Genomic DNA, 13,517 nt, shown 5'->3' on the forward strand with positions numbered 1-13,517 from the left:
TCCGGCGCGCGGAACGTGACTGGCTGGCCGGTCGGGGCCTCCAGCGTTGCTATTGCTGCCGCACCGCGCAGGCGCGCAGCCCTGCGCCCCGCCCCGGGCCTCCCCCCTCCCCTTCCTAGCGCTCCGGGTCCGCGCGCGCCGGCGCGGGAGGCGGGGGGGCGGGGGCGTGGGACGCAGAGGGAGAGGGGCGGGCCCGGCCCGGCTCGCCCCGGCCGCCCGCGCGGCTCCTAGAGCGCCCCGGGCCCAGCCCGGTTGGCTGCGGCGGCGGTAGTGGCTGTAGCCCGAGGCCTCGGTAGTGCCCGCGCGCCGCGCCGCAGACATGGCCCTGGTGACCCTGCAGCGCTCGCCCACGCCCAGCGCCGCCTCCTCCTCCGCCAGCAACAGCGAGGTGAGCCCCGGGCCCGCGGCCCTGACCGGGCCGAGCAGCCACCGCACCAGGCCTGGGCCGCGAGTGCGGGGCGGAGGGCGCTGGGTCGGCGAGGGGGCTGCTGTGAACCGTACGGGGCCTGCGGGGGCGCCGCTGTACCCCGCCCCCCACCTGACCAGCCGGACTCGAGTGACTGTGCGGGTGACTGTATGCGAAGTTGTGACCCCTGCCTGGTAGTGACTGCGGGACCCTGTATGCAGCTGTGATCCCCCGTCTGGGGGTTCCGAATGTTGCCGGTGTGACCCCTGACTGGGCGTGACTGTGCAGTGAAACCGTTTGGCTGTCACCCCTGCCTAGGGGTGACTTTGCAGACACTGTGTGTAACAGTGACCCCCACCTGGAGGTGGCTTTGCGGGAGACTGGATGTACGACTGGACTCCTAATTGGCTGACTGCGTGAGATGCCGGTTCTGAGATTTGTGACCCTGTGGCTGGTCCAGGCCCTCTCCCTGAGCGCCTGGCTGTGTGTATGTGAGACTCTGTGTGACTTCACTGCATGTGAGTCTGTGGCCTGTGTTCTGGGAACTGTGCCTGTGTAATGCTGCGAGAGAGGCCACCAGCGTGCCCCTGTGAATGCGTGAGATTGTTTCCTTGATTGCATGCCCCTGGAGTCCTGACTCTTGGTGTCAGTGGCTGTGCCTGTGGCACTGTGACAGTGACTGAGTGAGCCCAGGGTACTGTCTTATGTCTTTGTGAGTAGCCAAGTCTGGGTTTTTCCTTTTTGTAGCATCCCCGGGGGCTGCATGTTTACCTGCATCTGACTGTGTGGCGGAGGCTGATTCTGGGGCTCCCATGGTTGCACGGATGCATTCTGAGGCTGCATGGTTACCTGCCGGGGTTCTCTGGGACTGCGTGTGACCCAGCCTGCGTGTGGCTGGCTCCTTGTTCTGGGGTCGTTGGGAAATTGGTCCTTTTGAGCCTACAGTCAGCGGGACTGCACTAGGCTGGGGCGCCAGCCCTGGGAGCAGGTCTCTGCTGCAGCTGCAGAGCCCACTTTCTTGTCCCCACTCTTGCCCACTTTCTCTTGGGGAACTGGTTAAGGCCTCTGGTCTAAACTCTGGTCTAGACTCACATCCATGGCAAGGCTGAGTGCCTGCTTGATAGAGCAGCTGGAGGAGAAGACGGTGGACCGTTTGGAGAAGGAAGAGAAGGCTGGAGGGGGAGGAGCCCTGCAGACCCAGGAAGTGGCCCGGTCAGCCTCTTGGCTACTCAGGCCCCTTCTCTATGGGGGAAGTTGACTTTCTGTACAGAAAGGTTGATGTGTGTCTGTGAGAGACAGAGATGAGGACTAGGATTTAGTTTAGCAGCCCCGTCTGTCCCACCGCCTCGTGGCAGGGTAGCTCTTTGGCCTGTTCTGCTGGGATTGGCAGGAACATTTTCACACTGGCCGCCCCCTTCCTCTCAAGGAGAAGCCATGAAATGACTTATCTTGTCCACAGACAGAAGATTCTAATAGTCCCTCCTCTACATGCTGAGAAGGGACATGAGTGGCCAGTTGCCTGCGACCTAGGAGCCAGGCTGCAGTCGTTTCTGTCCTCCCCACAGAGACGTCCGTTCTATCATTGCTGTCTTGTGATTGACGAAGTCCTTCTCTGCAGTTAATCCCACGCTTCCTTCTCGACTGTGTGAGATGAGGGAAGATTCACCATCAGGGAGGGCCTCCCAGCCTGGGTCTCTGGTTCTAAACCCCACGTTCCCGGTGTTACTTAGGCCGGATCTATTCCTGCCTTAGACACATTAAAAATGCTTTATTTCATTATTTTTTTGCTGAGATATAATTCACATGCCATAAATGCCCCACGTGAAGTGTGTAACTCCGTGGTTTCAGTGTGTTCACAAGGTTGTGCAGTTACCGCCCCTGTCTTATTCCAGAACATTTCCATTACCCCAGAGAGAAGCCCCCCACCCCTTGGCCATCACCCAGAGCCTTCCTTCCACCACCCACCCCCCACCCCCCACCCCTGTGCTCTCTCACCAACTCTAGGCAGCTACTAATGTGCTTTCTGTCTCCATGGATTTGCCTGCCCTGGGCATTTCATCTAAGTGGGATAATATAATGTGTGGGCTTTAGTCTCTGGCTTCTCTCACTTCCATCATGTTTTCAAGGCTCATCTGTGGTGTACCCTGCCTGCATCAGCACTTCATTACTTTTTATTTCCGTCATATGGATGAACCACATTTTGCTGGACGTTTGGGTTCTTCCCACTAGAGACATTTAAAATTATTATCTAAAGCACTATTTTCACAAGGTGCCAATGACCTGATACACATAGACTCAGACTCAGCCAGCTTTTATCTGACTTGCGTAAATCAGCAGCATTAGTCGCCCAGCGGGCGAGCCCAGGCAGGGCTATATTTCCTGGAAGGCAAGGCTTCCAGGTGGGATGAGGCGTGGAGAAGCAACACCGAACAGAGAGCGAGCGTGTGCGTGCAGGCCAGAGACCTGGGCCAGGCAGGCGGCTCTGCCTCTGGCCTGCCCTTCCTCAGCTTACTTCCCCTCTCTGGGCCTCAGCTCATTCAAAAGGGCTGAGCTCCCGCTTGTGTGTGTTCTTTGACAAATGCGGTTTGTTTCTTTGGAGTAACTGACCTTACGTTGCCTTTTATCCTGACAATCGCAAGAGAGTGACCAAGAAGTATCTACCCCCAGATCACTTCCTCATTCATCAAAATTCTCCTTTGAGGCAGAGACACTCAGGGCAGCTGTGCACTGACCCAGCCTGCCCTGCCGCATGGCGTGGGAACTGAGGGACATCGCAGCCTGGCCAGCAAAACAGGACTCCCCTCTCTGTGAATCGTTTTCTCCTTTTTCCCCCCAGTCTTTAATCATCTCGCTTAAGTCATTTTACGGTTAACCTTATCTCATTCCTTGGTGGGAATAGGTAGAAAGCACGAGAACGGATAAATCAGTAACTGTCAGGAGTGGATGGTCCCATTGTTCTTTCTGACAGACATTCAAGATGACGGCTTTTCACGGGCACGTTCCCCAGTCCATTTTGCCTGGGGGGGTTGGGTCAGGGTTTCTGAGCCTCGGCAGGCCCTGTTGACGTTGGGGCCCAAGTTCTTGGTTGGGAGGGGCGGTCCTATGTATTGCAGGGTGGTTGGCAGCACTCTGTCCTCTACCCACTAGATGCCAGTAGCACCCGTCAAAAAGAGCCTGCAGGCATTGCCCAGCATCCCCTTCTGAGAAGAGTGGCCCCTGGGTGCGAACTCTGGGTTAGCCCCAGTGTGCCTTTCGAGGTTTGTTGTGGACGGGTCATGTGAGTGGTTTTCTGTGTGCTTCCCTTCGGCCCGAGTCTCCTGGCCCTGTGCTTTTTCTACTTCTTCAGTGAGGGGGAGTGTGAGAACCAACCAGCCTCAGTGTATGTACGTCTCGGCGTGAGTCTGTGCGTGCATTATCCTGATAAAATTAAGGGACTCCAGAACCCTCTGGAGGGTGCCCCTTGTGGGCCAGGCCCCTCCCTCCATTAGCTCTGCCCCCTTTCCCTGCGCTGTGCGGTTTGTGTCCTCCACCAGCCTTGCATCTCTCCCAGCCATCACTGCTTTCCAGGTTTCTCCCGTTCGGTGGGCGCCTCTGTGTGACATAGAAAACGTGCCACGTCCCAGTGGCGCAATTGTTTGTGTGTGGGGGGTGTATCCTCATTTCAGTTTTCTCCTTGAAAGAAGGGGGAAGAAAAGAAAGAATTGCAGTTGGGGCTTAAGTCACGATTACTATTGGAGCCTCCCCTTTTGGCTTTTTACCTTTTAGAAAATATTAAGTGTCCCTCCCTTTCTTTCATTTATATAAATAAACTAATCGCCTAGGAAGTTTTATATTCAACATTTAAGCCTTTTTGAGGACCAGCGAGAGAGCTTTCCACGGACAGCCGGCCTGACCCTGGCCACTCTCCATTGTGAAAGACTGGCCTGCAGTGTTGTTTTTTTTTTTTTAAACCCGCCTGTTGAAGCTTAAAATGGTGTTGACCACTCAGCTATGGCCTAGCTTGAAGGAGGAAATGGATTATCTTAAAACACAGCCCCCTCCCCTTAAAAAAGAAAAACAGGATAAGATCCAAAACAACCCTGGAACGTGGAGAACCGTTGGCTGAACGAGAGTTCATTGAGCAGCAATGCCAGATAGCCCCGTCCAGTTACCAGATGCCCACCCGAGGTGCTGTGGAAGGAATGTGGGCGAACTTGGGGAACTTCTGAATGCCTCTGTGGGAATGGCTCCAGGGAGCGACAGAGCGGGGTCGGCGTCGGTAAGGAAAGGGTGTGCTGTTTAGAAATAGCCAGGTCTCCCGGACATCTGTATCTTTCTCAGACACCAAGCAGAAAACGCTGAGACTCAGCCTGAGGCTTTTTGCTAGTGGTGGCGCCTGTGGCGTGACATTCTTTCTCTTTCTGTGTAGTTGGAGGCTGGCAGTGATGAAGAGCGCAAGTTGAACCTCAGGTGAGCAGGCTTTTCTTTTCGGTCTTGAAGCCTTTCTTCCAAGCAGGTAAGAAATATCCTTGTTTCTTTCCAAAAGGGAGAAGCCCTCAAGAAAGAATACACCAATTTTTTAGTAGTGCCTTAAAAATTATACATGTTTCGCCCTAATTGGTGTGGCTTAGTTGGTTGGGCATCATTCTGCAAAGCGAAAGGTGGCTGGTTCGATTCCTGGTCAGGGCACGTGCCTGGGTTGCCCTGGGTTGCAGGTTCAGTCCCCACTCCAGCCACATGCAGAGAGGCCGCCAAGCGATGTTCTTTCCCTCTCTTCTCTCTTTAAAAACAAATAAAGTCTTAAGCATATATATATATATATATATATATATATATATATATATATATATATATACATGTTTCACTGTAAGCTGTTTTAATAACATCATATTACGTTTAGGAAAAAAGGAAGATTAGGTGTCATTTTCTGCCACCCTTACTTTACCAGTATGAGCACCCTTATATACCTTCCCAGATTTTACCCTTTGCTTTAACAAAAATAAAATCATGTAATGTGTTCTCACATTTCTATCCTGCTTTTGGTAAGGTCTTCTTTTTGAGGTAAGGACATTGCTGATTTGAAACAGACATTCAACCCCTAAGTTTATTAATTCAAGGTGTTTTTTTAGTGCTTATGAGAAATCTTTAGCTGTGCTCATTTAAAAAATTCCTGAAGCTCTAGTCCTTAATTGCCATATTCAAGAGTAGACACCAAAAGCATTTTTGTTTTTCTTCGCACGAATTTGAGGTTTTTTCCTTTGGGTATTTTGTCGGTTTACAGAACATTTAGCGCTTTCTTATATAACGTATTCCTGTGTGCCAAGGAACCATTCTTAAGCTCTGACTCTTACGTTGGAAAAAGTAAACAGTTTCAGGGATATTGTCCTTTAAAAAAAAATGTCGGTTTTATCTTGTGAGGAGGAGGAAAATTAATTGGAAGAGGAAATATGAGTGCAGAAGCTGGGGTCAGGCATTCGTTCCCGAGAGCAGGCCGTGCCCCTGGTTAACCCCCAATGCAGCGTGCAGAAGTGGTAGAAATGTGCTTAGCCTATTTTTGAAGTTTCTGTGTGGTCGAGTGAAGGGAGGGAAAATGCTTTCATTGTGATACACCTGATTTCTCAAGGTCATGTGTGTGTAGGGACATGATAGCCTGTAAAAGTCAAAGAGGTGTCCTATTTCAATTGTAGTTAGGGCCCTCGTTTTAATGTTACACTCGAGGAAGGGCCAGTGACAATGACAAAGTTACTCTTTCACCTGGTGTTTTGGGTGGCTCAGGGTCTCGGTCAGGGCTGAAGGGCTGGAGTCAGCCAGCCTCCCAGGTGGGGACAGTGACAGGCCATGCCGCAGAGAGAGCACACGGGTGTGAGGCTGTCCGCCTGGCGGCAGGGAGGGGAGGAGAGGAAGTGTGCTCCTTGGAGGCTGTTTGGGGGCGGAACCAGGAGCAGGGCCACTGAGCCTTGTGACAGCAGCGCAGGGCCCTCAGAGCAGCTGCAGGCACCCGGTCCCTGCCCCTGCCTCCCTCCAGCCCTTACCTGGAGTCTGAATCTCTTCGACCCTTTGACCCCAACCATTCCCTTCAGGGCTCTGGTCCAGGACCGAGATCTCTCACTTAGATTGTCTTTGGGGCAAAGAGCTGTTTCTGGTTTACTTTAATTGCCCTTAGTTGGCTGACAGCATAGTGTTTTGAAATGTTTTCAATTAGGAACTTACAAATAGCCCTGGTGGGGTAGTTCAGTCATTAGAGCAACATCACCATATGTGAGTTTGATCCCTGGTCAGGGCACCTGCAAGAACCAACCAATGAATGCATAGATCAGTGGAACAATAAATTGATGTTTCTCTCTCTTCCCCTCTCCTCCCTCCCCCATTCCTCCTCCTTCCCTTCTTCTCTCCTCTTCTCATCTTCCTTCCTCTCTCTCTCTCAAATCAATAAGTAAAAATATTTTTTTAAAAAGAATTTACAAACATCCATGATATGAAAATATGTATTTGCCCTTCTGGCCAATAAGAGGCCCCTCTCTCATCACTGTCAGGAGCTAGAGAGGACCTGGCAAGGAAAGGAGGCCCCACCATGGCAGCTCTGTATGTTGCCATACGGAATCCCCCAACAGCCTCTGGCAGGGCTGGTATTTTCACAGCTCACAGCCAGGAACCTGAGGCCCAAGGCTGTACAGGAGGTGTATTTGAAGTGTGGCCTCTGTGCCTCTCACAGCTGAGTTTATCGTACTGCTCTGCCTTTCGGACCAGTTCATTCGTTCAGTCGAATCAGCGCTTTCGGACATACAGGGGGCGGAACTTGCCTAAGGTCACCCCGGTGGTCAGAGGCAGCACCAAGGCCAGAGCCGAGGACCACCACCGGGTGCCTCCCAGGATATCACATTACCCTGGTGACCACTGTGAGTTCCTCTTCACTGCTCTCAGCAGGTCCCAATGCCGCTGTGAGCGCAGGGAGCCCCTGGGCTGGAGTCAGGGGCCTGGTTCTAAGGCTGTGCGGCCAGGCTTCCTTCCTTCCCTCCTCACTCACCTTGACATTTCGCTCCCTGTCTCAGGCAGAGGACACCAGCCTGCCCGCTAACCCTTTTAGCCAAACAAGAAAGGCTCTGGTGTCCTGGTTTAAACTTTGACTGAAACTCATTCACATCCACGTATTAATTTGCATTTTCAGGCCTTTTCTCTCTGAGCCTCTCCTAGAAAAAAAACGTATGGAATATTCTCATGTTTTTGCTTGTTTTAAGGGGAGGAGAGTTAGGGAAAGCAGATTTCTCTTTGCTTCAAATTGATCCTGAAGGGAAAATGAGATGACTTCGTTTCTAAGGGATGTTGGTAAGGGAGAAAAACTGGGAGCTACAGGGTATTCCTCTCCTCTTGTCCTCCCTCTCCACCCTTAATTGATGGGTTTATCTTTGGGGTTACCTCCTCTTGCACATGCTATTTTTCAATCTTTCCTGCTCCCTGAGTATGCTCTTTCTTTATTATTATTTTCTTTAATGATTTATTTTAGAGAGAGAGAAGAAGGAGAGAAGAGAAACATCAATTTATTGTTCCCCTTATCTTTGCATTCATTGGTTAGTTCTTATATGTGTCCTGACTGGGCATCGAACCCACAACCTTGGCACAATGGGACTCCGCTCCAACCATGTAAGCTATCTGGCTGACCATGGTCTTTCTCTAAGCCAGCTCCTTTTTCAGTTGGCCACAGCCCTCAAAGCCAGGCCCAAGTGTTCCCACCCCAAAGGTTTGCCACTCCCCTCTCTGCAGAGGAAGCAAGTAGCTTTGGTTTCTGTATCTCTGCCACATACTACACAGGTACATGTGCTTTCGTTTTGTCCCTAAGTGGTGGTGCTTCCCTTAGTGATAGGGCCTTCGTTCCCTGACTGCCCACAACATTTCAGCAGTTTAAATATATTAACTTAGTTTTGAGCCTGCAGGAAACTGTGTACATGTATGAGAAAGGGCAAGGTGTAGAGGAGAGATGTGGGGTTCGGGGTCAGGCAGGTGCAGGTTCAGAACCTGGCCCCTGCGCCAGCAGCTGAGTTCCTTTCCCTTTGTGTTGCTACACCTCTGGGGGTCTCAGCTGTTCATCTGTAAGAGGGCGATAAACTCCGACCTTTTAGGGTTGTCAGTAGTTTGAATGGGGCTCCTCCCAGAGTCAGGTCCTTGATGGGCTTAGAGAGCGGTTACTGTGTTGGGCGTTGTGAGATGTTGCTCGTATCAGTGTTAGTTCAGAGCATCGAGTGACAGGGGCCGACACCCTGCAGGCATGGTGCCTGCCATGTCACACCGGGCTGGCCCTGTGTGGGCTACCACCGTGGGTGCTCTGTGACCTGGAGCAACGTATATCCTTCACCCAGCCACCTCCCGGTAAGATAGAAATAGCGGCGCACACTCGGAGGATCAGTGTTGTAATTCAGCCAGTTTCTCCGAAGGCATTCTGGAAGGTGTCTCAGGAACTGATCATCTCCTGCCCCGAATGAAGCTGACTGACGCAGAGCAGCGTGGATCCCGTCCTCTTGCTCCGCTCCCCCGTGCTCTGCGTGAGCAGGCTGCTGCCGGCCTCGGCAGTACCCTTTTGGAAGCCGTGCTGTTCAGACTGTGGGAATTGGTGAGCAGATGGCCCTGCTGGCAGCTGCTCCTGGCTCCCTCGCCATCCTGGGAGCCGCCTCAGCCTGGCATGGGATGTAAGCGGTTGTGTGCCAGGCAAGGCCCCAGGAGAGAAGATGCTTGTGCTGTCTCCAGAGTGTGGATCAAGGGTGAATGGTTTTGGGGTTTTTTCCAGCGTTTCCAAATCAAGCTCATGAAAATGTTCATTAGAGTTCTTTTCATTTTTTCCTTGCCTACCCAGGCCAATGTTTGGGCCAGAGCAGCAGGGTTTAGTCTTCTGTATTTTATCTGGTTTCAGTGGTAAGCTGTAAAGTCCCTTAGGCCTCCGCCTTTCCCTTTTGGTCTTGACCTGGAATTCCCCAGAGGACCCCATTCTCTTTAGAACCTTTGGAAGCCTGGCTGTGCCTTCTCTCCCTCCCCCACAGTGTCACGGCCTTATCTCACAGGCCAAGCTTCCTGTCTCCACTCAGCTCCTCTCTCACACCTGTCCACTCTTTGGGGTTTCTTTCTGCCTCTTGGCGATTTCTTAGCCGAGATTGTATTGTCCCTCTTGATAACCTGTCTGCTTCAGCTTTGCTAAGAGGTGTCAGGCACCCCCTGCGGGCAGGCTCTTTGCGGCAGGTCGCCATTGCAGGTAGCTGTTGCTGAAGAACAAGTTACCAGGAACGCTGGGACCCAAAACAATGTCTGGTTATTATCTCTCAGTTTCCTGGGTCAGGAATGCGGATGTGGTTTAGCTGGCTCCTCGGCTTGGGGTCTCACATGACTGCAGTCGAGATGTTGGCCAGTCCTGGGGTCTGAGTTGAGGCGGGGCTCCTCTTCCAAAGTCATCCTGGTTCTTGGCAGAATTCATTGTCTTGCAGCCTCAGAGGCCACGCCAGCCTGCTTCTTCAAGGCTGACAGGGCGACCGCTGCCTCGGGGTCCTGGAGCTGAATGCCATCACAGGAGTGACTGTCCCTCACTTTTCCCAGACAGTGTCACCTAACTAAGGGAGCAGTCAGGATAGGGAGTCAGGGTGCCTTCACCAGGGGCCGGGACCTTGGGCCACGTCGGACTTCTGCTTACCAGTCTCAGTGAGTGGAGTCCCCGGGATGCCCTCATCTAACACAGAGGAAACAGCCGTGTAACTGAGTGGGTTTCCATTCAGCGTTACAAAGCAGCAGATGTGTGTTATTTAAAGGCGACACCAACTCAGGGATGCTCCGTCCTTTGGGGGGAGAGGCCAGGAGCGTCAGGACGCCACGGGGATTGACCACCAGCCAGTGACTGCCACGTTCACTACTCAGTACCCACGCCCTGGTCTGCTTCAGGAGGCACGGCATCTCTCGGGTGCGCACCCACTTGGAATCTTTTGGCCTCTGAAATACCACCTCCACTGGCCCTTAAACATTTTCTTCCCTGAGCTGTGGCCTTAGGGAGAAATGGGCCTGGGTTTGGCTCTGACCTCTGTCATCTTTCTCCTCGGCTGGCTCTTGTGTGACCTCAGGCAGGCCTCCGTGTCCAGTGAGCAAAGTCATGTGCATTCGCAGGGTTGCTGTCAGAATGAAGTGTGGCCGTCGCACGAAGCTCTGCTCCCACAGCGGACGTCCAGCGCACGCCCCGTCTGCGCTTCCGTCAGGGCCCGGCCTCTGCAGGCGGGGAGTCACGACTCTTCCATTTTTTTCCCACAGGCGTTTTTCTCTCTTCAGTGTTTCTTTGGGAGTTGGTCCTTGTCGTAGTATTAAGGGCGCCTGCCAACTGGAACACATGCCCACCCTAAGGACACGGCCTTCCTGGCCTCTACCTTCCTAGCGCCTGGCATGCCCTGGATGGGCCATCGACGTCTCGTAAGTTCGGCCCTCTGTGATCTGTTTCACACTGAGGCACTCAGAGCGGCTTTGGACAATACATATTGTGGACGAGGAACACATTTTTCCTGCAGTTTCCCCATGCGCTCCAGCACTGCTGGGTCAGTCTCAAGACCCCTCTGTCTGCATTTGTCTGCTCACGAGCCATTTGTTCAACACATTTATTGAGCACCTACTACGCGCCAAGCACTGCTGTAGCTGCTGGAAATAGAGCAGCGAACAAAACAAGCCCTACCCCTGTGACTGACATGGCGGGGGGGCGGGGGTTTGATGAGTAAGTGTGTTAAGTGTGTCAGGAGGTGCCAAGGAGAAAAGTAAAGCAGATCGGAGGCCCTGGAAGTGAACATTTCAGACACACCCTCCTCTGCGAGTAGTCTTACGGCATTATTTCATCAGCGTAGGCAAAACTCCTTTAGGGAGGGCGCCGTTTTTGTTCCCATTCTCTGGATGAGAAGACAAAGCCTCGGAGAGGTAACTGGCCCAGTTTCACTTGGTAGGAAGTGGCAGAGCCGAGACCTTCATGCGCTATGGTCTTTGGCTCTAAAACCTGTGCTCTTAACCCCAGAATTTAAGAGCCATCTCTACTGACCCTCCCCCCAGTTTCTGATCTTTCACAAGGGGGCAGAGAGGAGGTCAGGAGCCCATCTGGAAGAACTGGCTTTGCAGGCTGTTCTGCTCTAGCCCTGGTGGTCCCTCTGAGCTGTGTGCTTTAGGCAAGTCCTGTCACTTGACCTCCCTGCCTTCTACTGAGAGCAAGAATTATAATGTGTCGCCTGTCCCGTCCGGTCACCTGGGCAGAGCACCCTGGGAATAATAGTGTGAGCTGCTTTGGGTGCCTGCAGGTGCAAACACTGGGCTGGGCGTCGTGCACTTGATCTCGTCTTGTCACCACCTGCCAGGAAATGGGTGCCTGCCTCGTGTGAGGGAACTGCAGCTCCGAGAGGCCGGCGAGAGGCTGCAGCCAGGCTTGGAACACAGGGCGCTGCGACTCAAACACCCATGTCCCTTCTTTTCTGATCCGGCTCCTCACGGGAAACATGCAAATTTGTGTTCCTCTCGTCCCTTCCTGTCCCCAGCTTGATGGCATAGGCAGTAGCCTCCCGTCCACTCCAAATTTTACATACTGGAGTCCGCCCACTTTTAAAACCCTGGGGCTGTTACTCAGTTTTGCTGTTCCTTTCGGGTTAACTCAGGTAGTATTCCCAGGAGTTTGTTGAAACATTTGATTTTAAAATCAGAATCTGCCTTCAGTATGCATTAAATATTTGTATTGTTAGAGAACTCATCCTGGAGTGGAGACAAATGGGAACAGAGGTAAAGAGTTAATTTGATTCTGTTGGAACTTAATTAACTTTATTATTAAGGTTAACTGAAAACGAATTTTGCGCAGAGTAGCAGGTCTCATTAAACTCTGCAATGCTGGCGCTCAGGAAGACTTCCAGCGAGTGCCGTGGGGCCCCCGTGTCGTTCTTCCCACACACTCAGCACGTCCGGGGAGCGAGTGCATCCCACAGTGGTGCTTGCACAGGCTCTTCGCAGGTGACAGGGGCACCAGCGATCACCCTCCGAAATGGAACAAAGCTGTGAGAGGGGGTCAGAAAGCCTAGGTTCTGTCCCGAGTAGGCCCTCTACTGTGCAACTTTTGGCAAGTTGCTAAACTTCTCTGGGCTCCCATTTCCTCCATGCTGAAGTGAAGAGCCATATCAGGTGATGGCTTCCAAGACCAAACACAAGAGTCCTTTGACCCACCCGCTCAGTTCTATACTGCACTGTGCTTGTAGTCCCGGCAGGTTCGGAAGGAGCTGTCAGGAGCCTCTCCTTCCTGCCCACACTAGGAGCGAGCTCTGACACCATGGGGCGTCTGGCCGGGTCAGTGCTGTGGTCTGACCTTGCGATGGAGGAGACTACTGTGACCACCGAGAAGACGTCGTGGGCCCTGGTCATCAGTATGCCTTGCGCCCAGGAGCAGGGCCACGTGCCCAGTGGTGGCCATTTAGGAAGAAGGGACTCTACCTTCAGCTCTCGTCTTTGGCGTACATTGTGCTGCGGCCAGATCTCTGGGTTTGGACAGCTTATTAGGAAATTCCTCAGGCTGGGAGAATATCCGTTGAAGTCGTTCTGCTTCAAGGAAGGCTGCAAGAAGAACTCGGGATTAATCAAAACAGGATTAGTTGAAGTAAGGAGAAGTCATCTCAGAGAGGGGCTGAGTGGTTGGGCTGGGTGTGGGGGCAGACTGTGAGTGTGACCTGCAGGGCTCTCCCCTTTGGGGGGATAAGTACTGTCGCTGGTTCCCTGATGGAAGGAATGTGCTGATGAGAAACCCAGCGAGCACTGCGGTGAGACAGGTGAGGCAGAGCTCCCGCAGGCCAGCCTGTGCCGGGGCGGGGCGGGGCCTCTGATGACTGTAGGCCCTGCTGCCCCTGCTGCCGGACCACCTGCAAGACTGTGACTTTGCACCAGCCACCTGCCCTCCCTGAAAACCAGCGTCTGTGGGAGGCTTAGAGTCTTCTATTGTGCCTAGTGCCTACTCCTGGCTGGATACCCCCGGCGCATGGTGCTGCGTGGTGTTTGCATTGATGGTAGTGAGTCCCCTCTGCCGCCCTCTCTGACCATCTTCCCCTCCATTGATGGACTCAAGGCTGTTTTACTGCAGAGGTTAAAGGTCAACCAAGTGGAAGCTAAG

The 13,517-nt window shown here is 53.0% G+C and overlaps 1 protein-coding gene across 5 annotated transcripts in view; it reads left to right on the top strand.

Moving 5' to 3' along the window:
* Positions 1–164: 164 nt before the first annotated feature.
* The window catches only part of SSH1 (slingshot protein phosphatase 1), a 57,852-nt gene continuing 44,499 nt past the window's right edge, over positions 165–13,517 (top strand). For 2 of the 5 annotated variants that reach the window (XM_053927900.2, XM_053927904.1), the window contains exons 1-2: positions 165–388; positions 4,815–4,855. In XM_053927900.2, coding sequence (XP_053783875.1) covers positions 320–388; positions 4,815–4,855 — 110 coding nt within the window. In that variant the 5' untranslated portion in view covers positions 165–319. Of the gene's footprint in view, positions 389–4,814; positions 4,902–13,517 lie in introns of those variants that run through there. The other 3 variants (XM_053927902.2, XM_053927901.2, XM_053927903.2) reach the window with 3 other exon arrangements.

This window comes from Desmodus rotundus, chromosome 7, assembly GCF_022682495.2.
Source record: "Desmodus rotundus isolate HL8 chromosome 7, HLdesRot8A.1, whole genome shotgun sequence".
Taxonomy (NCBI): Eukaryota; Metazoa; Chordata; class Mammalia; order Chiroptera; family Phyllostomidae; genus Desmodus; species Desmodus rotundus.